Genomic DNA, 27129 nt, shown 5'->3' on the forward strand with positions numbered 1-27129 from the left:
CTGGCATCCCCACCGGGTGTGTGTGCGACGTTCGACTTGTGTATTTGTAATTTACTCAATTTTAGTTGTAAACAATGTGTTTAATATATTAAACAAATGTACAATGTTTAAATATAATTATTTTGTCGTCAATGTCGTTTAACAGTAGTTTCTTACACTTATTGCATTGATGTGAGTTCTCGTGCTTTGTCTTCGCGTGTGACAATATACTCCAAAATGGCGCATCAACTCGCACCGTCTGTAAATTGTTCATTGGACGACATTGACCTAAGCGCTCTAAAGGTAATATTTTGAATTAGACTCAAGCTTATTTTCCATCTAATCTAATTAATTGGGAGACCCCAATTCGTAAGGTCCAAAATAAGTTCTCAATCAATTATTGAAAGGGCAATGATCTCACTGGGCGTGATTCATAGTGAAGGTTTAATAATGAGGCTTTATCGTGCAATTAAGAGTATAATGCGTCATTTCAGGATCCAGCTGGTATATTCGAACTCATAGAAGTGGTTGGCAATGGCACTTATGGACAGGTGTACAAGGTATGTGTTATTTTACTTGGTTCAACACAGGTAGGTATTTTACATCTACCCTTAAATCCGGTCGTGAGTAGATACATAACGGTGCCTTATATTAGATAAATATTTATATGTAACATTTTTGTTTGCTAGGCGAAATGTATATTCAAACAGTTTTGGTGAATAATGTAATACCATATTATTTTGACAAATTAGATTCAATCTATAATAAACAGTGCTAATGTTTGCTGGTTGAGATTAAACTTAGGTTTCGGCATATGATATTGTAACATAACATGAATTGGTCACTACTCTAATCTATCAAAACATGCTAACCTACAATAACATTATATATATCATTATAATATATTGGTGCATGATAACAGATAGTTTACAATTGGAATACAAATAAAATTATGTGTCACGGTGATAACAAAGTTAAACAATGTGTTTAAATCTATTATGAGAAATAACTGGGCATAATTCAAGTGATAAAATGGGAATATTCACCAACACCACGAAAATGACTTTATCTTAGGGACAGAACCTTCAGGCATTTTGATCGCCACTGTATATGCCAAAAATTGCATATACAGTGGCAATGAAAATCAAATGTGCTCTCCTTAATGTGAAGGCTGACTACCTGGATTGCTACAACATGAATAGTAAATTATGATAAAATTAATATAGACCTACATTGATGTTATTGGTGTCCATTCAACCATCCATTCTACCACAAAACCATAAATAACCAGTGAAGGTTTAAACCTTTATACTGAGCTAAAAGAGTATTTTTTATTATTATTTAATGCAATTAATGGTTGAAGATGAAATAATGCTGAATAATTAATGTCTGGCCTTTATAATTATGGTAAGTAAGAATCTACCAAGATCTCTAATTAGAACTTGAATAATTAAACTGGATTTTTTTTTGTGAACAAGCCTTATAAACAAAATAACTAACATTATTGACTGGTCTGTTTAAAACCTTCATCTTATTATAAATGTGATTTATTTACCACTTTTGAAAGGTAGTATATGTATTGTATATTTGAAATTAACATAGTTTACAAAAAGTGTTATTCCATTTCATTTAGGCTTTAAGTTGATATTTAAACTGAAAGAAATTGAAAAAAATATCTTAACAAAATTAATTATTCTCAAACATGTAAAATTGTAAATAAATATGGGCCTTGGTTGCCTGATAAAATGCTGTAAAAGATCACATTTCCAGCTAAGTGAGTTGATAAACCTGTAATAAATTTTCATAAAATAATGGAGGACTGCAAAGTAAACTTATTAATTTATCGACTTGTAACATGGCAGTCAGCCACAAAAAAAGGCAAGAAGGTTTTCTACCTCTAGTTGATGTTTATTAGCTACTTGTGTTGGATATCTTTATTGCTTTAAATATGATCATTGCACTTCTACATATTAGAGATTATTTTATTGTATCATGTTATAAATTCCCTCCATCTACCCACAAATCAAAACTTTCCAAAACAAAATTCTAGTCTGCAGCGGTATCATGGTCACATTGTTATCACTTGTCATGTCATGTTTGTGTCCCTTTTGCACTTACATACTAAATAGAACGTGACAGGTATGATGCCGGATAAAAACGGACCATCTTAACCCTACTGATATGTAAAAATAAAGACTCAAAACTCAATGGAATGGAAGGCCTATTTTTAGGTCTCTGGGTGGCTAAAGGAAATAATTATTTATATTGTTTGATATTTTATTTAATACCGGTCCAATTTATTTCACTTATAGGCAAAAGGTCCCACTTTATCAATGAACTCATCTATAGTTTCATCTTTTTGTAAGTATTGCTTAATTGGCATCCAACAAAGTTAAACTTTTTGTCTAATAATAACTAACTTTCTGGTCAACATAGCAATGCACATATTGTTAGTTGATCTGAGCTTGCATGCTGCACTCTTTTTTTTGTATTATTTATCAATTTTTTTGAGTTAACATGGGCACGCGAATGTTTAAAATTGCTTAACTTTATTTTTCGTATACCTCCTATGAAATTTCAAAAAACACATAGGTTTTACAATCATGATTATGATGAAAGAGTAAAGTTACCGAGTTACAAAACTGCTACATATTGAGTAGCTGGTACTTTAAAAGTAGCAATTAATTGATTACCCAAATTGGTTCCTGATTGATTAATTTGATAGGTTCAATTATTTGTATAATTTCCCTGGGCAGGAAGGAACACTGAAGTGGAATCTGGCTAGGTAGCTACTACCTAGAATTACTACCTAATACATTTTCCTTCCATTAAAGCCTCGGCTAGCAACTTTGTTTGTGTAAGTCATTAAACTGGTGACTATATCTGGTTGTAATTGAATAACTCTTTTCTTCAATGTTCTTTGCCCATTTTACTTGGCGAATTGTTTCCTGTGTTTTTTCTTAAGCTAGCAGTAGTAGCAGTATTGCAAGTATACACTTGACTGTATTTCTACAGTATGATTCTGCCTCTATTTTGATTTCTGTTAAAGAATATAACAAACAATACCTGGGCAAATATCTCAAGACAAATTTTGAGACCAATAGTTTTTTTTTTATGTAAGCTAGCTTGCAAGCGATTTCTGCTTCTGCTATTTTTATCCAATGGACAAAGGAGGAGGTCCATCTACACTAGTAAAATCTGCACGATAAGTACTATGGCAAGTATGATGCAGCCACATGTTGACACTGCCAAGTGCCAACTTGGCCCAAACGGACTTATTTTACCTCCATCTACTTAATTGTACTTTATCAGCACTTCCTGCATCACAGGTTAATTAGTAGGAATGGGAGGAAGAAGCAATATCAACTTGGAAAATCGTCACTAGGTACTTTGAAAAAATCTCGTATCTCGCACTGCTACTCAAAGTTAATACGCAGTAACCCTGTATGCATCCCATACATAGTTACTACATTTTTCTTTTGATTGACAGAACAATATACGAGTTTTTTTAAAAGTAGTCACGAAATATTAGGTTCCCTAGTCTAGTTAAAATCGCCTATTCCATTTTTTTGTTAATGAAAGGCTGCACTGTATTCCAACTTACTTACTAAAAGTGGGTTAAAATGGATCAGCAGAAGACGTCACATGTAATGAATATAATACGGGTTGTAATACTTTATTATATGTTTACAAGTTAGTTAATAGTATTTTTAGACAACAACCCTATTTTATTACTGTACAGCAACCTTGTTAAGCAGATCCATTGCCAATTATTATCTGCACGGTTTGCTCCTTTTACTATCATGCAGATTTTTCAATTCAACAAATCGCGTGGTTAACGACTTTCGCTGCTGACTGTACCATGCTCCTGTAAGCATAGCATCTCATTCCCGCTGTATAACACACAGTAATGATTAGGACTATAGGGCGTTGGTAAGCATCACAATTAAAGAGTCCAGTGAATTTGTGTCAATGAACTTGGTTAATTTAATCAAATGCTCCTTATAGAGAGACAGAGAGAGACAATAGTGAAAAGGAAGTGCAATATTTTGTACAGTCAGCAGCAGAAGTTGCTAAGCGGGCTAGGTGTTCAAAATTATCTTGACGCGGCTTTATTGTTATTGTTAAGAGAATAAGAGCATATCAAGGTAATTTTGAACACCTCGCCCGCTTAGCAACTTTGCTGCCGCTGTGCTGACTGTATTATGTAGTTTTTTTTTCTTTGCCAAATACTGAGCATACCGTTTTAGCTGAATTAAGACGTACTGTTTTGTATATTAAAGTTATATTTATCTGTTTGTGTCTTTCTTGTCAACCTGTAGGTAAAAATTGGTCTAAAATATTTAGATTTCAGTCTGTAAGCTGTCATTTTACCTATTCGGAACGCTCATTATCAGTCCTGAAATTGTGGCGAATATGATTCGATTTTTAAACAATTCTGATTGTTTACTGTTTATCTACAATAGTTTTTTTTTTACATAGGGGCGTCATACCAAAACCGGCCAGCTCGCGGCCATCAAGGTTATGGATGTCACAGAGGACGAAGAGGAGGAAATCAAACTTGAAATCAACGTGCTAAAGAAGTATTCCAACCACCGCAACATTGCGACATACTACGGCGCGTTCATCAAGAAGAGCCCTCCGGGAAAGGATGACCAGCTCTGGCTGGTGATGGAATATTGTGGAGCTGGTAAGTCTTATCTTTCATTGTACAGTAACAATGCTTTAACATGGAGAATTGGAGTACCAACACTTGAAGAGTGCATGGGAAAACAACAACAAGAACAACAAGATGGACGATGTATGTAAAGGAATAAAATAATTAACTTTTTTTGCCAAAGGTCAATAGGTATATAGTACATGATGTACCATTACTTTTATATTTCATATGCTAATTCTATACATAAAAGTAAGGTGAGTTTAAAAAAATAACAACACTATAATTTTCAAATTTTGTGTTAGACTATTTTACATTAGGCTTGGCAAGAATGTAAAGTTTGAACAAACCTCTAGCAGGAGCAGGACAATAAAGAGCAAGAGTGTAGTCATAAATTACATACACAAATAGACAAATATGATTTAGTTTATTATTTCATTAATTCATCATAAAGGTCCTTTTGCAATTAAAGCCATTGTAGAAACATTATGTATGAATTAATATAATATTGCACATTGCTAAACCATTAATTTACAATTTAATTTATACCCGTTTGCAACGAATGTTAGGTGTATGAAACGTATGCATTCAGGCAGCCAGGCACAGCCAGCAAATAACTTTGTTATGTATGAGATGAAGCCATGCATACGAAATTAAAATGTTGACTATACCTACTTTTTTTTTACTTCATACTTTTATATTGTATGCATATAAACATACATTTTTATTAAGCTGAATTAAAAATACGTAGCATCAACCATTTTCCTTTTTTTCTTCTTGCAGGCTCGGTAACAGACTTAGTAAAATCAACAAAGGGTCAGTCTCTCAAGGAAGAGTGGATATCTTACATATGCCGGGAGATATTGAGAGGCCTCAGTTATTTACACTCCAACAAAGTCATCCACCGCGACATCAAAGGGCAAAACGTCCTGCTTACGGATAACGCTGAAGTCAAGCTGGGTAAGTAGATCTATCGAATGTTTTATTTATTTTGATTGTCCTCGCTGTAAAGACCGCCCACCCATCGCACGTCACGACACGACGAGCCTGACAGGAGCTGGGTGTAAGTGTAGATACATTTAGGTAGTATATATTTATGATGTAATTTGTAAAATGGTTATAGTTAAACATATTATTATGTATATACTGATTGTATTGTCAACAGTTGATTTTGGAGTATCCGCGCAGTTGGACAGGACAATCGGCAGGAGAAATACATTCATCGGCACGCCATACTGGATGGCGCCGGAGGTGATAGCCTGCGACGAGAATCCAGACGCGACTTACGACAATCGTTCTGACCTTTGGTCCCTCGGTATCACTGCACTCGAGATGGCCGAGAGTCAACCACCTCTGTGCGATCTGCACCCTATGAGAGCTCTCTTTCTTATCCCAAGGTAACTTACTCACCACGCTATTTATACTACTACTATCCTATTAATAATAATGTAAATGTGAAAGTTTGTACGTTTAGATATTTACAAGTTTGGATGTATTTTCTTCCTTCACACATAAACGGCTGAACAGATCTCGAATGATAGTTGACATACAGATTATAACTATAACCTGAAAAAAAAGGAATTAAGAAACTTTTTATCACGAAATTCATGCCCTAAGAGGGTTACAAAGTTGCAATGGTAGATGTTATTTAGTACGAGAGCACTTAATGGGTGGGGTGGGGGCAGGTCGGCCAGTTTAACTATTCGGACTAAGTCGCCCGGAGGCAGGCCAGGTAGCCAAGGTATTTAATTAGTTCATGTTTTCGTTTCGGATTGCGATTACTTTAAAATTTAAGTGATAATTTTACACAGACACTGTTCTTAAATTATTTAATTATCAATAAATTAAGTGGTATCTGAATTATCTCCTCGAATTTCCGTCATATAGTCACATGGAATGTATTTTCACATGAGAATAAGAAACAGATTTTAATTATATAGTCATCACTCATCAAAAAGAAGTTTAATCGGGAAAAATATCTGTACATGATTGAACCAATTGTTAAGGTTAAGTAGGTCAAGGCTAATTTGACAAATTTTAGTCGCTCAAACGGTATAGATCATATTAAATACTCTGTTTACTATACAACTGTTACTGCAGTGAGTCTGTATTTAAAAACTGATTGGTGTCCCAGTTCACAGACTTCGCGACATTACCTCTAAACTATCGATATCGAATTCTAAGAAAAAAATCGCTGTATGTTCAAATGGCATTTAATGTTTCACATTTTTTACACATTACAGAAACCCTCCGCCTCGTTTAAAGTTAAAGAAGTGGGCGAAGAAATTTCACAGTTTTATTGAAACCGTTCTTGTCAAAGATTATCATCAGAGGCCGTACACAGAGCAGCTACTGAAGCATCCTTTTATTAGGTATGTACTTGTACATGAAATAAACTTACTTCAATGTTAACTCTTACTGATAAATTTAGGCACATGACAATGACGTTCAAAACTGAACATGACGAACAGATTGAGCACTTCCTACAGGTATATCAAGTATTGATTAATGACTTATTTCAGGGATCAGCCAACAGAGAGACAGGTGCGAATACAGCTGAAAGATCATATAGACAGGTGTAAGAAAAGAAAGCAAGATAATTCTGTGCGCGAAGAGTACAAATACTCAGGGTCGGAAGGCGAAGAAGAAGAGAACGCGGTGGCGGGCGAGCCGTCGTCCATCGTGCACAACGCGGCCGCGCACCCCGGCGGAGACACGCTGCGCCGCAACTTCCAGCAGATACAAGAGGGCAGGTGCGTACAATTTACAAGGGACTCTACAGACAGGTCAACAGCTTCGTACAACGGTGCTGAGGGATAGTCACTAGCCATAGTCACAGATAACTCTAAACCTTATTGAAATGTCATAAAGTCCTCAATGGTCAGTTAAGTGGGTTGCCGTTAGTGCGTGAGTGTAGGCGAACTCACGTACGTGACAAACCGCAGGTGGGAACGCTACATAAACGACGCGCGCATCTATTGATATCAGCACAGTTGTATGAAGTTTTATTCTATCAATACTCTATGCGTTGATTATTTACACTGTGTAAGATAAGAACATACATATATCTAATATGCCTCGCAACTTTCATGATTTGTATGAAATTGTAAGCCTGACCTTTTAATAACACTGAAAAATATAAGACGAATTTAAACTTTGGAAAATATTAATGTTGGTCTCAATCTCAACCTTGGTCCTATGGAATCGACTCGGGTGTCAAAACTTGTTGGCACATGAAGAGCGTGCGTTCGGCCCTGCTTAGATATATGTCTGCGCGTGTGATCCTACTGTAACATATTAATATTGTCAATAACTCAGAGCCGCCGAAGGAGCGCAGCCCCAACCGCCGCCGAAACGCAACAGCAAGCGCGAGGAGCGTGAAGAAATTCCAGGTACTTGCACTAACTTTTGATGTAAATAGGGAAAATGCAATACATAATTTTATTCAAAATACATATGGTCCAATTCATAGTTTTTATATTGAACGTAAACATATTTTTCTTTTTCTTCTAATTTCAGGGCTTCACGCCTCCTTTTAGGTCCGGAGCGTCAGTTGAGAGCTATTAGAGCTAATAGTAACTGACTGTTCAAATTCTAACAGTAATGGTATCACACGTTTGCTAAGCATTGCGTCAAAACGGCAATTAAGTACATGACTGTCATCTAATTAGTTTTTTTTAATTATCATTTGAAAGGATTCTATTGAACCGAATTAGCTTGTAAAATGATACAAATATCGTTTCTGCATTTTCCCTATCCTTATGTGAGTTATTTGTAAGGAGTGTTTATTAATTTGTAACGTTTGTGCCGCAGAGCCCGGCCCGCCGGCGAGGCCCTCCATTCCTCAAAGACTGATCGTAGTGCCAGATCCGCAGGCACAACAGCCTAACAGATACAGGTATTTTTTGTGACTTGCCTTTTGTAGCAAATACATATTTTAATAAATTTAACATACTTTCGATTAACATCCGTGACAATTGGCAACTTTTCAATCTGTGAAATAGAAGAAACATTTTTCTTGTTACCAACATAACGTAAAACAAAAATATGTATACCTATATTTATGGATATTATAAGTCTGTAATAAACTTATTGAAATATTGCCAATTGTTTGTAAATAATACAAATAAAAAATAAAATGGTTCAATTGTCAACAACGGCCATGTTGATCATTCCTCATGTGTATGTTTGATCACACCAGGCCCCTTCCGCCTACCCCGAAGTCATCCGGCTCATCCAACAGCTCCGGCTCCAACAACGGCACCCCGCCGGCCAGCGGCCCGCAGCCGCCGCAACGCGGCTCTCATCACATGTTCAAACCCATGGTAATTACAAACATGTACAGTCTGTCAGCTCTCGCAATGGCTCTTTCCAGGCTATACAACATTCGGGTTGTATAGCCTGGAAAGCCAGCTTAGTCAGTAGAAAATGGCGCGAAATTCAAACTTGTATGGGAGCTCGACCCATGGCGCCCACGGTTTTCAAATTTGCCGCTTTTTTCTACTGACAAAGCTGGCTTGCCACACTATAGAATGATACCTACAGGTTGATAAAGGTGGCACGAATGGCCTCCATTCAGAAGAGAGAGACAACCAATTTATATGATTTGCTTCCAATATACCTAGCTACAAATTAAACATCAAGTAGATCAATTTTATAATTCGTTAAACGGTCGTAGTTGCTACTAGCTGAATATTTTGTAATTCTCTTGTGATTTTAATCATTACTTGTCATCAATTTTAGAAAATCATTGTAGTAAGCCCATTTACATTTAATCTACCATAACTGTCTATACATTACAAATGTCCTAAGGTTTTGCTACTAAGTACCAGATGATTCTCTTCCTAAGTAACCAATTTTTGAGTAACCTTGTAGCCAAATGCAGGATAATTTCGTGTAAAACAATGTTTATGTTGCAGTCAAAAGTTTGAACTGGTCAAAATAACTTTTAACCGACAAAAACAGGCAAAACTGCATTTGACTGAGCATGTTGGTCAAAAGTAGTTTTACCTGAAAATCATACCTATGGGCGATTGTGCACTACAATGAATTTTACTGTCCGGCAGTCTGAGTTTTCATGGTCCGATATGGCATGAAAAAAACGGATGATTGGCTTGTGCACTTGTCCGTCTTTTTACTCGCAGGTGCGGCGTAGTAGCATGAAACGCCAGGCCAAGTCATGAATAATACTAATTCCACACGCAGTGCACAAGCATAAACACGTTTTTCATAGCTGTCATCTCGGACCGGAAAAAAACCGTCCGGAATGGCGAAAAGTAAAATGTCGGACGGTAAAATTACGTCTAGTGCACAAGCTACTATATACATTTAATGGCGTGCCATATCGGACCGTAAAAACTCGGACTGCCGGACAGTAAAATTCATTGTAGTGCACAATCGCCCTATTTCTGGCAGCAGTTTCGTTTTTAGGGCGTAGCAAAAAAAAATAACCCTAACCTACCTATCTCTGGGAACAGTTTAGTTTTTTGGGCGTAGCAAAAAAAAAATAACCCTAACCTACCTATCTCTGCGAGTACTTTTGACTGATAGTAACAGTCACAATTACTATTAACCAATGATTTTCAGGTAAAACTACTTTTGACCAACATGCTCAGTCAAAAGCAGTTTTGCCTGTTTTTGTCGGTTAAAAGTTCTTTTGACCAGTTCACACTTTTGACTGCGACATTTACACGGAAAGTTCTTGTATAAAATGCAAGGACTTCAAAGAGCAACTTTTTATTTGCTTTTTGTTTTTATTTCATGTCACGCTGTATACTTTGTTTGCACCCGATTTATACTTCAACTGCAGCTTCCACCACGAAAGCCGGAGGTGGGTCCCAACTTTTATTTGCATATTATTTTTATTTACTTTAACATGGCTTTCGCACGATAGCGCCGTTACAGTATCTGGTTTCTTACTAATTTGTACAGCTAGAAAAAGGCTGATAGTCCTCGCGCGCGTGATACTGTCTCGGCGCACTCGTGCTAAGGCTACAGACCAATAGTGATTGGTTGCCCTTGATAAAAATGTTTGAAATGTACTTATTTTTTTGAACTTTGAAAATCAGTACTGTCGCAATTTATTGCATGTTTTTTAGTATTGATGCAAATTTAAGTGTTAAATTATCTAGAGCATATAATAAAATGATAACTCGCATCGCATTACTCTATCAAATTGATATCGACGGTAACAGGATTTCTGTGAATGTATAAAGTAAACAACATTGTAAATGTATATTTGAAGGACTTGGATAAACTTGCTGCTCAGCTGAACGAGTTGGGCGTGGTGTCGGGCGGGGAGCCGCCGAACCGGCCGCCGCGAGCACCCACTAACGGACAGGGTTTGTCTTTTTTTTATTAAGTGTAATTTTGTGCGTCTAACAGCAGTCAGGTAAGGCGGTCTCCTTATTACTGTGTACCCCGGATTATAGGGGGCAGGCATGATTTCGTATGTTTATATTAACATTGTTTATTGTAAGATTGTTACCAAACTATAAATAAAAAATAGGTAGTTTGATTTTTTAAACTCGCTCACACACCGGTTATAGTACAGTCACCTGCAATAATATGTTACTCTTCGAAGGCCACAAAAATATGTGACACGCGCTTATGGCTCTACAAATAAGATCGTATCAGATATTTTTGTGGCCTTCTTTGTGTAACATATTATTACAGGTGACTGTACCTACCATAAATGTTAAAATTAAATCCAGCAGTGAAATATTAAATAACTAAAGTAAGCACAATGCAAACCCATGTCAATGTCAATCTTTTTACATATTTACTTGCCTTTGTATTGGCACTATTCAGATTTACTACCTCAATTTGTAGTATTCATTTCCGAATTTAGAAGTAAATTCCGGGGGTACCATAGAAGGCACGTAATTTATGAATAGGGGGTATTACTGCAATGTTCTGCCGCCAGAGTGCAGCACTAAGCTAGCTAGTAAACCATAGAGTAACTTATACATACTGTGCCTTAAACTGTTTTTTGATAATTTTTCACAGACAATAGAATATGACATTGATGCATCAATGCGGTTTGTTAACAAGGGGTGCGTCCCCCGAGATATAACTACATAATATATAATTTCATATTAATAACGTTCACAAGATATAATGAACGTTTGCTATAACATCAAAATCAATATTTTTATTAGGAATAACGGTCAGTTAAAATAATACTCATTTTGTATAATGATTTTTATATAGCACTCAATTACTATAAATTCAGTTTATATAACATACATAACGTATATCGATCATAGTATATACTATCTTTTAGTATAATGATTATAAAATATAAAAGCGTATGTATACTAAATAGGTTATAACTGCTACCCCTATACAAAACAAGCTGTTGCCAGAAAAGTAGGTTAGGTTAGGTTAGAACTGCGACCCCTACAGAAAACAAACTGCTGTCAGAAAAGTAGGTTAGGTTAGGACTGCGACCTCTGCAGAAAACAAACTGCTGCCAGAAAAGTGGGTTAGGTTAGAACTGCGGCCCCTACAGAAAACAAACTGCTGTCAGAAAAGTAGGTTAGGTTAGGTTAGAATTGCGACCCCTACAGAAAACAAACTGCTGCCAGAAAAGTAGGTTAGGTTAGAACTGCGACCCCTACAGAAAACAATCTGCTGCCAGAAAAGTAGGTTAGGTTAGGTTAGAACTGCGACCCCTACAGAAAACAAATTGCTGTCAGAAAAGTAGGTTAGGTTAGAACTGCGACCCCTACAGAAAACAATCTGCTGCCAGAAAAGTGGGTTAGGTTAGGTTAGAACTGCGGCCCCTACAGAAAACAAACTGCTGTCAGAAAAGTAGGTTAGGTTAGGTTAGAATTGCGACCCCTACAGAAAACAAACTGCTGCCAGAAAAGTAGGTTAGGTTAGAACTGCGACCCCTACAGAAAACAATCTGCTGCCAGAAAAGTAGGTTAGGTTAGGTTAGAACTGCGACCCCTACAGAAAACAAATTGCTGTCAGAAAAGTAGGTTAGGTTAGAACTGCGACCCCTACAGAAAACAATCTGCTGCCAGAAAAGTAGGTTTAGGTTAGGTAGAACTGCGACCTCTCCAAAAAAACAAACTGCTGGCAGAAAAGTAGGTTAGGTTAGGTTAGAACTGCGACCCCTACAGAAAACAAACTGCTGCCAGAAAAGTAGGTTAGGTTATTCTATACGAGCATTATGCATTTTGGTGTTAGATGTATTGAGTAATATCTGAGTAATATACATTATAAATCTGAGATATTATGAACGTTATACATAATGATCATTATATACAATGATATTATACTTAAATAACGTTATACTTAACAATAATAGATATTTTGATGTTATATCTAACGTTCGTTATACACCTTGAACGGTATACTAAACAAACTTATACAATATGAGCGTATATAATATGAATATTATAGTGTAAGTTGTTATGTCTTATATTACTTACCCGTTAACAAGGGCCTACCGGGAAACACGAAAATCTAAATTTAGTTATCTGCCTCTTTATCGCTCGAATATGCAAGATTTTCTTGTTTCGCAGTACCCCCAGATTGTGATGGATAGTGGTAGTGGCGCCCCCTACGTAGAGTTTTGCGTAATACCTAATCCTATTGCCTATCGAACACGAAGAATGAAAATATCAAGTGAAAAGATGTGGTCATAAATTATAAAAGAGTTCGACGAATTGAGAACCTCCTCCTTTTATTTGTCGGGTAAAAATAAACTGCATAGCGACAAGTAATAAAAATAGGGCTCAAGAAAAAAAAAATATCGTGCTATTTTTTGTGTAGTTCCGTTATATTGCTAACTGCGGTTTTTTATTTAAATGTTTCAAAATATTCAATTGACAGGTCCACCGGTCGAAAGAAATGTCCCTGAACCAACGTTTGATGACTCTGACAGTGACTCTGACCCTGAAGAAAGTGGTGGTCGAGTACGCAATGACGGCACTCTCCTAGCCAGTGATCCTCCGAAACCGCTGTGAGTATGCGTTTCATGTTTTTTTAGAAAATCTCCCCGGATCCTGACATTCACACGTACCCAGCGGCCTTAGCACGAGTCCGCTGCGACAGTGGCTCTTGCGCGAAATTAACTACCCGTCGTTTTCTTACTTTATTATTCAGAAATGTACGGATATTCGATGTCGCGCGCGAGATACTGTCTCGGTGCACGCTTGCTATGTAAATGCTGAACTGGACATGTTAGGAGTGTCATTTCAAAAGGGCTTATTTTATTTTTTTCTTAGCTATAAATGCAGTTCTTTTTAAAACAGAGAATTACCTAAGTACATAATTTCTCTGAGATTAAAGTTTATAAAAATGTATCCTTGTTGTCTAAAAACAGATTCAAATGTCAATGTTCGGATCAAAACTTATTTCTTCCTAATATTGTATAATATTACCTAATCAAAATTGCTTTTAGATTTGACAATGATCACTGTATTGATACCACCCGGCTATTCGTCTGTTCGTTTGCCTCCCTATCATTTTGAAAAGACACTCCACATCTAGAAGAAGTTTTCCTTTAATATATTTTTGACATAAATAATTGCATAATATTGTTTCGATGACGTATATATTATTTGCGTTTTCTGTTACGTTTCGCCCTTTGATTTGTCCATCCCTCCCGCCCCGTTCTGTTTGGTTCCGCTTGGCAGTCCCGAGTTTTGCTACAGAGGGGGTCTGAGCGCGGTGTCGGAGGAGGGCGGAGGCGCGGCGGGCGGCGCGCCCACGCGCCCTCTGCCGCCCACGCCCGACGACGACGCGCACAGCGACCGCACACTCGTCATGAAACGGGTCAGTATTCAACACATCACACAACACAACACACACCGCGTGCTTACGCAACGATCGCACTTGAAGTTTTGCCTAATAATCTACTCGATATTTTTAAGACTAAATAATAACTCTGCGATGCGAGTTAAGAATTGTCAATCTACACGCTTTATTCGCTTTTATTATGCCGAACACAAAATATGTAAATTTGACAGTGAATATAATATAAAACTACAACAAAACTTCCTAACTTATGTTAAATCTTAAAATGTACTGTAGGAGACAAAAGAACATTTAAAATCGTACAAAATCATTGGTTCAAAGTATTTTCGCAAAAATCCACTTAAAGTGCAAAAAACTAGAAAACATTATGTGCAAAACTTTCAGTGTGACCTATGTCCTTCCTTATGTAGGTTAGCTGAACTAATATCTCATTTGGTACATACTACGCTAAAAAATCTTTGTAAAAAATAACGTTGCAAAAAAATAAATTATAGAAAATTGCGCGCTGTTGAGACCAGTTGAGCTAGCCCTGTAGAGTTTATGCATTTTCCATTAAATTTAAAAACGTTTTTTTCTGGGTACCATTTTATTAATCATTAATTTATACCATATATTTTCACGCCAAAGTAAGATAAGTGAGCAGAATTCTTGTTTCCTAGGGTTATTTGCCTGGTTTTGATACCTTTATTTATTTGTATTTTTTGTGTGGCGGTTTGACAAACTACAGAAAGAGAATACCGAAAACAATTCCGTCCCCACCGAAGTGGATGAAGCCGTATTGCTGAAAGATTGGGACTTTGCTAGATTTTTTCCGTCCAAAAACGCTGATGTATCAAACGAGAAACAAAGTCAGATAAAAGAAGGAGACCAAAAGCGCTTGCAACTTCAGCGTCAGTCCAGGATCGAAATGGAAGATGCATGGGCCAAGTATAAAGCTATCGCAACGCCGCCGTCTCGACACAAGCAACTGTTCCAAAAACCGGCGGAGAAAACTACTCACGATAAGCTGTCTGACATCCTTAAGTACAAAAAGGAACACGATACAGAGTTGAGTTCTCCAAATAGATTTTTTAGAGGATTCAGAAGAGAGAACTCTGATCTTTTTCCATTACCTAGTACTCGGCATTCTGCCATATACTTTCCGAGACATGAAAATCAAGTGGGACCCAGCAAACAACTTAGATCGAGTGGTATCTTCAACAACTCGAGAAAGCAACAAATAATGAAACCGCAGAGTTCGGGAGAACCCATTCTGACGGATTTCATAAAAATGAACGACAGCTTAAAAATGTCAGCACAGGGCGAGGTGAAGAAAAATGACAAAGGAAAATCGTCTTCCAGCAATCCGATAGACGCCCTGAAAAGTGTAGCGGCACTGATTAGGCAAGATAGCGAAAACAGTGGACCGAGCCGCCAAAGCAGCGTCAACAGTGACTCTCCGTCTACGAGTATTTGTTTTACCTCGAGCGCTTCGTTTGAGAAAGCGGGCACTCCGGACTTGACCGCCGGTACTCTGGAGAACTCGGAACAGAAGGCAGACTCCACTAACGCAGTTAGGCCTCGCAGAGAAAAGACTGAATCAGATATAGTGTTTCGAAGGAATTCTCACTATAGCCGTCACACTGACCTTATCCCCGGTTGTGGGCAGGAAGCGGTACTCGCTCAGGATAAGGTAATTGCTCCCAGCTCAGGATAGTTTGTTTCATTTATACTTACATCATGGTATGAGGGTTTGAGTTTCTAACATTTAACTACAACTAACATGAATTGGCGGTTGTATACATGCTTTTATTCAAATGACTTACACTTGTAGCTAATATTATCTCGGAAATAAAGAACATGGGAATGGTGTCATATTTCAATGAGTAGTATTTTAATGGTATTTAATTATACTATAAACACATTGGCTTTGTGGATATTTATTTTCTCTGCATCTGTTTGGTGATGTTGATGTGCATTAGACGTTATTTTTTGTATTGGTTGGGTACCTATTCTTCTTTTCGTGTCGGGAAAAAGATTCTATAGTCGTAAATATAGTCATCTGAATCCTTGCTCATACGTCTTACGTTTTGGCGTGATACTGTTGTATTAAATAAAAATTGTACTTCAAAATTTATCAGTAATTTATACAATAACTTAAAAAATATTAGTAGTAGTAGTAGAAATAATTTTAATTGGATCTTGGATTAACAGCTTGTATTAATTTACGGTTGGATTAACTGCAAGTCTGGATTCTCACTTACTAACAAACCGCTACGAAAATTATACACTGCGCGAATACCGTCTTCCTGCCAATATATGCGAAATTGAAACCCATGTCATGAACACATTTGGAACCTAACAGTTTGAGAATGAACTTCTAACGAATATGTAAGAGAAGCGGAAAAGAATACGATTCGTGAATTACTGTGAATGTCTTCTACTATTGCATGTTTTGGCTGCCGTGTTTGTGTTTGTCACGTTCAGTTGCCGCCGGACTTACCATAACGCTGGAAATGAAATGTAACCGATGAGGTTTGCAATGTAGTGAAGTTAGTGTGGCTTCGCGATGTCGCCGCAGCCCAGAGGATCAGCGGCGCGCCGCGTGACGCCACGCGGCCGCGACCGTAGAGTGTAGCGTGTGTTGTGCCGCAGGGCCGCGGAGGCGCGCCGGGCGCGGAGGGTAGCGGGTCGCGCACCAGCTCCGTGCTGCCCGACCTGCTCAGCCAGGCCGGCCAGCCCACCACGCCGCCGCGCCACGACAAGACCACCAGCGAGGAGGTGAGCTATACTACGACTCACTTCCATTCCTGCAGATTTGCCACCGATAGCTTATTTATAAACCAAACTCTCCCTTGCGTCATATGTATTATTCATTCAGTTTTGGGCTACATAAAATTTCGCTCGGCAGATAGTGAAGTTTGTGCCGCACTGAAGCTGAAAATCAGTTCCTATCATAGCCATAGAAAGATAATCGTTTTAGTTATATCACTACAGCTTATAAAACTAAGTCCCCCGCCGCGTCTGTTTGTGTGTTTGTATGCTCGTGATAAACTCAAAAACTACTGAACGGATTTTCTTACGGTTTTCACCTATCGATAGGAGTGATTCTTGAGGAATGTTTATGTGTATAATTTGTTAACCCGTGCGAAGCCGGGGCGGGTCGCTAGTAGCTATTCATAAATAATACTAACCATGCCTATTTATTGCCTCTGATCGTAATAAATTGATCTGTCTCGTTCAAACAAACACAATTTTAAAGAAACAGACAAATTTAAGTGCCATTTTACTAAAATAAACGGGTTATTCCCACTAGTTACCACAAAGTTCTTACCAGTGGTAACTACTGGGATTTTTTTTCCCACCTTTTACCACTGGTAACTACTGGGAAAAAATATTTTTATTCTCAGTAGTTACCACTGGTAAAAGGTGGGAATTTTTTTTCCCAGTAGTTACAACCAAAATTTTGTTAAATTACAATACTAATAAAAACAGAATAAATAGTATATTATAAATAAAGAGTGCTTTAATAAATAATTGTAAGTCGATTAGTGTTTCAGTAAACTTACTTAAAAGTGATCAAAAATATTAAAAAAGTTTAACCGGTACAAGTGCAAAAACTAAAATGTGAATGTAAGGATAAATTTAATCATCCATTTAGATTATTTTTCAACTGATTTTATTAGGTAATTAAACAGTTTATTTATGCTTTAGTGTTTTGGATCATTATCATGGCAGCTTACTGAAATGAAACACTAATCAATTTATAATAAATTATTAAAGCATAAATTTATTTAAAAAAATTGGCTAAGCTGAGCATTTTGGCTGGCCTGATGTTGATATTTGTATGGGAGAGTAAATTTTTTTTTTCGAATTTTCGATATTGGTTCCATAGTAAAAGTTGTTCAGTATGACCTAAATATTTACCCCGTAAATGATTGCAGGTGACTATGAATGTATTTATACTGTGTTTATTAGTACCTATTGAACTCTAACAAAATTTTGGTGGTAACTACTGGGAAAAAAAATCCCACCTTTTACCAGTGGTAACTACTGGGAATTTTTTCCCACCATTTACCACTGGTAACTACTGGGAAAAATAATTCCCAGTAGGTACCACAAGAACTTGGTGGTAACTAGTGGGAATAACCCAAATAAACAACTCTAGTCTTATTGTCACATAAAAATGACACTTAGTTCGACAGGGAAAGTGACAAATTATTAGGTATAGTGGGTCAAGCAAATCTTGTCAGTAGCAAACGGCAGCAAATTTGAAAAATCGCGGGTTAGCAACACTGTGTTCGAATAATTCGAAAATCGCGTGTCATCTGTGTTTTATCTGTGGAATGTGGATCGTGAATGACAGCCATCATCTTGTTATTCTTGTTTGTTTACATTCTGAATCGTTTCTATTTCAAGGGATATTAATTTCTGCTGTCACCATTAAATACCAATATAAGTATTAAATAAGATTGTACATGACCTTAAGCAAAGCTAAGGTGCCTACATTGCCAACTGAGAAATCAAATAAAATATTAAAATCCAGTATGACATCTACCTGCGGAAGCAATGATTTTATTCATACATTCTTGTTTAACGGCATATTCCGCTTCTAATTTTATTTTGATATCTTCAAATTTGTTAATCATTTTGATTAACATCATTTTTACACGGCTTTTAAATTGTCCGTCCATATTAATAACAATTTCAAAAGGTCATAGTCGGTTTTCCATAGTAAGTTGGCCCTTAAGTCAATTTGTGTCGGGTTTTTTTTTGTGAGTACCTCTTATGGTGAAGGATATTTTTGCTGAGTATCAACATCCTACTGGTGACAGTTTTTGACTTATGAATTTATTAATTTTTTTCTTTAATGTATTGTTTTTCGGCATGTATTCAAGCGATTTGCTTCAATTTTTTAAATAGTGTTCTTTATTTAGGTATGCATCGATACTCAAAAAACGAATACCAGTTGTCATATAAAAAAAGGAAAAAAAAGTAAAGCAAAAATAAAACATTTTTTTTGTCGTGGTGAAGTAGTGACACCTCTAATTTTTTTTCTAGTTGTAGGCCTGACATTGGCCTACTACTTGCCTAAATTTCAAAATTTTCCAAACGGTACTTCCTGTCAAAAATTAGCAATGTGTGTGGTCCAGTCCTGTTCTCAATCGGTGTTTTTCAATGTAGTATACAAACTCTTCGATTCGGTTTGCGATTTCCTATCAGGTTGTCGTATTTAAGAGTAAAATCTTTGTTAACTTAATCTTTGTATACTACATTGAAAACCACCGATGGAGTACAGAACTTGACCACACACATTGCTAATTTTTGACAGGAAGTACCGTTTGGAAAATTTTGATATTTAGGCAAGTAGTAGGCCAATGTCTGGCCTAGAACTAGAAAAAAAAATTAGAGGTGTCACTACTTCACCACAACATAAAAAAAATGGTTTATTTTTATTTTATTATTTTATTCTTTTTTTTTATATGACAACTGGTATTAGTTTTTTGAGTATCGATGCATACCTAAATAAAGTACACTATTTAAAAAACTGAAGCAAATCGCTTACGCGAATACATCCCGAAAAACAATACATTAAAGAAAATAAGTCAAAAACTGTCACTAGTAGGATGTTGATACTCAGCAAAAATATCCTTCACCAAAGAGGTACTCACAAAAAAAAACCGAATCAAATTGACTTAAGGGCCAACTTACTATGGAAAACCGACTATGGTCTTTTTCAATAAACTGTGAATGACAATTTAAATTAACGTACGTAGGGCGCGCGGAAAAAAAAACAACGGGTTGCACTCCGGGAGTGCCCACAGAAGTGAAAACTCAATGACTAGCAGTGGCGGCGCGTCCATAAAAGCCGATTCCCACCGGCTTGCCTGTTTTTGGACGTTTGAGCAGAGTTGTAAAGGAAATATGTAAGCCAAATTAGGCCCGGCTTGCCTATGGATATGTTTGACGCGCCGCCACTGATGACTAGTCCAAAATGTCTGCAGCACTATGTATAATTGACCCATCCTCCTTTCTATTGAAAAACTTTAGTTCCGAAATTGCTGGTCAGTGAGTTTGTTTAAAATTAGAAATTCAAATTTATAGCGTTAATTGTTTAAAATTCGAATAGAAATTGTAAAGTTACCTTGCAGACCTCGCATCTAAATATATTTGGTCATGATATTTTGAGTTTTATTCACCAGTACTAGAGTTCGCTTTTATTAGCGATTTCATCAAGATGTAGCTTTATTGAATTATATTTGAGTGATATAAAGTTAGAATGTAACTGTGAGATCCTCGTATTTCAACCCGTACAAGATTAGAACCTTTTTCATGTAATGTCATTGAGTTTTTCTTTATTGATTTAAATGCCATTTAAATGAGTGGCCATCTAAACGTTACGGTCACGTGATCGCGTTACGCTGTCTCGAGTTTATCATTTTTTTCCCCACTTCAAAAAGTGCCCAGCGCCGCTAAAGAAGTTTTCACTTCAAAAAGTTTTAGTTCGATGTACATTGCTGCTTTTCTTTGCGCAATACTGCTCTTTGAGTGTTGCCCTACTTTAGTTTGCTTTACATTGCTACTGCTAAGATTTGCTTGACCCACTATATATGATAATCTAATCCATGAAATTTTTTAATGTGCATAAACCATTACATCTTAAGAAGTTAAAATATTCAATTGAACACTTGTTTTTATTATAAAAATAGTTATTGTGCGTAAGTTAATTTCGCGCACAGTAATCCATTTACTAAAACGTAAGTTCACAATGATGTCCTTAGAAACATTAGGAACTGTTTTATCAGCTTAGTGTGTTAGTTTATTAATGATCTAATAGTTAATATTTATTAATATTGTGCTTTGTGTATCACACCAGCAGTTAATGTAGTTCAAAGTTTGAATCATGTCATATTTGCGTTAACGGCGAAACACCTATCACGGTGGGGCTTTATGTATACTCCATTTTTGACACGCTTTTACAACATTTTTAAATGTTTAATTATTCGTAGCTATTTATTCCTACTTATCAACAGTGTCAATGACTAAAGTTCATTTAGAATTGTGTATAAATGTCATTCTACTATAACAAAAAATGATGAAACCTATGTACTATGACTTGTATTACTGAATTAATCCTCATCTATTACCAGGCTTGGCACAGGAGCGCCGCGACAGTATCTCGCCCGCAAGATAGACTACATACAGCTAGAAAAAGACGGGCACTCTATCTCGCGGGGGAGATATTATCGCGGCGCTCCTATACTAAGCCTACTGATGTGCCCTATTAGTAATATTTTGTATCAGTCTTGTTCAGAGGAATAAAAGTGTTCTAAGGTTTCATCGTTATTTCGTTTAACATTACAAAGCTACTTGATAATATTGAATACTCAGTCACATATAAAGTTTATTTGTGATCGAGAAATACTTGTGGGTGAAAGCTTTTGGTATATCATATTAATGTTATAATGGTTGTCGATCATGCAAACACCCCGGAGACATCACCTACGACCGCTCTGAAGGCAGCGCTAACACTGCGTAAGTATGAATCACATTGATGCAACAGAAACTGCTTCTATATTTCTCATAGGCCGTTTTTGTTGAACGTTAGTGCTGCATCTTACTCCTTCCTGTACCTATACTTTATGCATTATCTGAACTGCTTCCATTATATCGAACTGTCACGTCAAATGCAAACGATATATTTACTCGAGCTTTTAGGTAGCAAATATGCCTTTTTGGCTGCTTAATAACAGTAACAAATAGAAGAAAAATGAGTGGCAATTTAAATGAATAGGTATGGTTGCAATTCCTTGCCGCGTTCCTGGCTGTGGGCAGACATGACCTGTATATACCTATTATGTTACCTTTAGGCGCTTGCGCCTATACATTTTAACTTTGGGGCAAGTGGAAATTTAACAAACTTATAACTCAAAATCAGCTACTAGTATCTTTATTAGTACATTAGTACATCGTACGAGCGACGTCAAGATATGTATTCATTATACGCCTTATAACAATGGAATAAGGTGTAAATATTGAATTACTTTACATTGACCAGTCGTAAACCAATTAAAAAATTATAAATAAAATATGTTTATAAATACTATTTGTATTGTACTATACATTTTAATTATATGTTAATCGGAATGTTAGTCATTCATTGCTTGCTGTCATCAAATTCAGTTTACACAGTCATGATCACAGTTTTTTTTTTTTTTCAAGATTTGTATCAGTCATCAAGCTAATACATAACATTCTATACCTATTTAGTGTTGAAACTTTAACTAATACTTGGAAGATGGGATTAAATGACTAACCAATCACGTATTAATAACTAGCAATTAAGTAGGTAAACATCTAAAAACATAAACTTTAAAGCCTGTCCATAAAAAATAATAAAAGTATAATTTGAGGTTAGTCCGATTTTGTTTTCGCACTTTTATTTATACAATCCAATCTAAAAATCTGATAATGATTTACTACATTAGTACTACTGCTAAGGCGTAAGGTTTTAAAAGCATTCAGTGTAAATTGGGAGAGGGGTGCGAGCGGAAATAATAGTCAAACCATTATGCCTAATTGATGAAACTTCCTCCTTAGTAACAGTTTTGTTTTCTCTTTGCAGTATAGGCAAGCGATCGCAGGTGGCACTCCCTCGGCGGCACACCACCACCATCACCCGCTCCCGTCCTCGGTCCAGTCCACCCCGTCCAAGTCGTTCGTGTCCGGCGCGGCGTCGCCCGCGCCTGCGCACCCGCATGCCTTACAACACTCCCCCTCCAACTCCTCCGTGGGCTCGCAGCAACAATTCCACCCCTTGCAACAGAAGCAGCGGTCGTTCCTCACATTCGGCTTCGGCGCCGGCTCCACGGGCAGCGGCACCGGCGGCTCCGGCGGGAACGCGTCGCGCCGCGAGAGCCATGTCAATGTCAACGTTACACCCACCGGGCACGATCTTTCTTCCGACACTCCCGAAATACGAAAGTACAAGAAACGGTTTAACTCCGAGATTCTATGTGCTGCGTTATGGGGTGAGTATCCTTTATATTGCTAAGATTTTGTTCCTCTCATTGGATGAACATTTTTGGAATACCTATAACCCATAACCACCTATTTATTTCCCTTCATGTACTCAGCATTATATAATATATATATATATATATACTTCGCGACGGCTAGTTGTTCGTTGTGACATGTTGTAATGTTCGAAACTATTTTTGTTTCAGGTGTCAATTTACTCATCGGCACTGAAAATGGACTGATGTTGTTAGACCGTTCTGGTCAAGGAAAAGTTTATCAATTGATCTCTCGACGCCGCTTCCAGCAAATGGAAGTGTTAGAAGGGCAAAATATCCTTGTGACAGTATCAGGGAAAAAGAACCGTGTTCGCGTGTATTATTTGAGCTGGTTGAAATCTAAAATTTTGCGCACAGATGGTCTCAGCGATGTAAGTTATAGTTCCTGAGAGATTAATGTAGATCTAAATTGTTCGTATCGTTATTAAACAGCATTTTTTTTTGTCGATATTGCAGCAAGTAGAACGAAGAAATGGCTGGATAAATGTTGGCGAGCTGCAGGGCGCGGTACACTTCCGCATCGTTAAATACGAACGTATAAAGTTTCTCGTCATTGCTTTGAAGGATTCTATTGAAATTTACGCCTGGGCTCCAAAACCGTATCACAAATTCATGGCTTTCAAGAATTTTGGAGACCTTCAACACAGGTACATCCATTACGCTAATATTACGATTTAACACACGTGTCCCTCGCACGCCATGTTTCGGAGAGCCTAGGTCTCCATTTTCAAGCACTATCTAACAGTGCATGAGTGAGTGGGTTTCCCGACGGGTGCGCTGGGTGCGCGATGAGATAACCGCTTGATGGGGCCCACTGATTAACAGTCCGCCGGACGGTATCGGCCTGTCAGTTAGAACAAAATTTTGACAGTTCCGAACAACTGATAGGCCGATACCGTCCAGCGGACAGGTAATCAATGGGCCCCTTTATGCTGTCGTTGTTGGCGGGTATGGGTCACCTAACACTTGTAACAGTTGTAACGATGGACAGCACGAACTGACTTATGTCCACTGTACAGGTGCATCCGGTGAAGATAGCAATGGGTAGTACTCGTGAGCTCATGACATTCCATTTGCTATTAGGTATAGATTTTTCAGGAGAGCTAGATCTAACGAGTGAATAATAATATAATATCTATGTGTGCATGTCAAAATGGTTACATTCAATAAGTAGTAATCAGGTAGTAATCGATGTATATATTTAGACAATAGGAACGTTGACACATATAATACACAATGAGCATTTTATCACAAAAATGGCCACTAAAAATATATGGAAATGATTATAAATTCGAGGCCTTATTAAAAAAATTCTACCATTAAATTCCTTAAATTTTGAAGTATATATTGTACAGTAACTATATACTTACATAAACGCAATATATACCCGTCAAAATAGCAATTTCTTGTTTTCCATACTTCAGCACAAGACGGACGGATTCTAGCGTGAACGTCACGTTTAGTGAGAGGCGTTTATTTCTCGAGACTGATTGAACCATTTTAAAATGAGATAGAAAAGCTTTACCATGTAAATAATTGTCGATTAGTTGACAGTGTAATTCTGATGAAAATTTTATCAGTTAGTATGTTTTTAGTTCGTAATTCAGCCTGCTTGCGTACCCCATTGGGTTTGACCGGCAGTCAAATTCCATGAAGAATGTATCAATGTGTATTGATACATTCTTCATGGAATTTGACTGCCGTCAGTGTTAGCTCATACGAGGATTACCAACCGTAAACCTCGTATGAGCTAACTATATTAATCATATATTTCCTTCTATCCAGGCCTCTACTGGTCGATCTCACTATTGAAGAAGGCACAAGACTGAAAGTAATTTATGGATCAGCTGACGGCTTCCATGCCGTTGATCTAGACACTGCCACTGTCTACGACATTTATATCCCAAAGCATGTGAGTTTTCGTATTATTGCATTATTTTACCCCCGACGCACGCAGTCTAACTTGTGAATCTGTCTGTGGGATCATACCTCTCAAACGGAAAGTTAATTTGATAACTGTCTCAACTGGTCTCTATTATTATTTTCAACAAGCTAGCATTGTCAAGTTGTTCTTGTGCAATATCAGTTTAAAATGTACTCTTTTCAGATACAGGGGGCTATAGTTCCACACTGCATTGTCCCTCTGCCGAACTCAAATGGAGTGCAACTGTTATTGTGCTACGATAATGAGGGAGTGTATGTCAATACATACGGACGTGTCAGCAAAAATATTGTACTTCAGGTCAGTATACAATTATTTAAGTGTCAAGTTTCTGCAGAGACTTAATACGAAACTGTTAATATAATTTACAATATTGTTGCAGTGGGGCGAAATGCCAACATCGGTAGCATACATCGGCACTGGGCAAATCATGGGATGGGGGAATAAAGCTATTGAAATACGTTCAGTAGAAAGTGGGCACTTAGATGGTGTCTTTATGCACAAGAAAGCTCAGCGGCTCAAATTTTTATGTGAGCGCAATGACAAAGTATTCTTTTCCTCTGCTAAAGGGGGCTCTTCTTGTCAAATATATTTTATGACACTGAACAAACCCGGAATGGCTAACTGGTAGTCAGATTAGTACGAGCGCAAAGTCTGTGATGATAGCAGGCGGCCCAGAACACATGCCAGTCGAGTAGTTTAGTCAACGTAAGTAATTAAAACGCGCATTGTTGGCCGTATGGATATCAGAGACTTGATCAATTATACTGACCAGGTAAAAGATATTTCTCTATATCTAAGTGCTCAAAAGACAATCGTAAAATACTTAAACGATCCAGCATATGACGGCCCCTATCTTTTATTAATTGTGGCATTTTGTACTGAATATTGTAATTTCAATACAAGCTACATACTAAGAAATATTTAATATTAAGCAATAACCTATAGGATAAATGTTTTGATATTGACAATTATTCATAGTAAGCTAATATTGCTTAGATTTTTATTTTGTTGCAATCAATGTATAATTTCTAAAAGAAAATGTAATTCAAATCAAAGTATCAGTTGATTATTATGCCATATTATATTGTTTGTAATGTTAAGTGAGTTGGGTGATAATACAAATATTAATTGGTTATATAATTTTAACTAAGAAAAATGCCATTTTGACCGATGATGATAATAGTATTTTTTGATTTTCATTTAAAGTTATAAAAATTAGTTAAATGTATAAATTATTCTAAACCTTATGGTTAAAACAAGAACTTGCAATTTAGTCAACTCATTTTGTATCATATTATTATCACATCAAGCTTTACAATTTTATTAATGGAAATCATAAAATTTTGATACTATTTATTATTTATTTGCTGTGTACCATATAATTTACATGTATAAAGGTAACTGTGCATATTGAAAATTATATATTTGATGACTTTATTTGAGTATACCTTAGCCCAATAAAATACCAAAAGAAAATTTGTTGTTTTAGATATAATTCCACAGTATTACTAAGCACAAACTGCATCACAATAAAATTTACATAAACCAATCGAATTTATATTATGTAATGCAACAAATCCCTTTACATTAAATACATTTTAGCTTATTATGTATTTTTAACATTTATAAAGGCATTTTATTGTAACAGGAAGACTTACTAATAGCAAAGAGTAATTAATAAGATTCTGGAAGAGGCGAACGTCAATTTTTGACAATCA

At 36.8% G+C, this 27129-nt stretch overlaps 1 protein-coding gene across 11 annotated transcripts; it reads left to right on the forward strand.

Moving 5' to 3' along the window:
* LOC134805175 (serine/threonine-protein kinase mig-15) lies at positions 1 to 26960 on the forward strand. Of its 11 annotated transcripts, none has more exons than XM_063778472.1 (22): positions 1 to 282; positions 474 to 539; positions 4462 to 4669; positions 5420 to 5596; positions 5802 to 6033; positions 6880 to 7008; positions 7159 to 7389; positions 7955 to 8028; positions 8450 to 8534; positions 8838 to 8961; positions 10446 to 10466; positions 10881 to 10977; positions 13484 to 13613; positions 14290 to 14428; positions 15138 to 16082; positions 17045 to 17170; positions 23016 to 23421; positions 23617 to 23837; positions 23923 to 24113; positions 25252 to 25378; positions 25574 to 25708; positions 25791 to 26960. In XM_063778472.1, exons 1-22 carry the CDS (start codon positions 217 to 219, stop codon positions 26037 to 26039), a joined length of 4179 nt encoding a protein of 1392 aa, XP_063634542.1. In that variant the 5' UTR covers positions 1 to 216; the 3' UTR covers positions 26040 to 26960. The 11 variants fall into 11 exon arrangements, with proteins under 11 accessions (XP_063634542.1, XP_063634543.1, XP_063634547.1 ...); XM_063778473.1 differs by having other exon boundaries at positions 25580 to 25708; XM_063778477.1 differs by having other exon boundaries at positions 23217 to 23421.
* Positions 26961 to 27129: the final 169 nt, after the last annotated feature.

This window comes from Cydia splendana, chromosome Z, assembly GCF_910591565.1.
Source record: "Cydia splendana chromosome Z, ilCydSple1.2, whole genome shotgun sequence".
NCBI lineage: Eukaryota > Metazoa > Arthropoda > Insecta > Lepidoptera > Tortricidae > Cydia > Cydia splendana.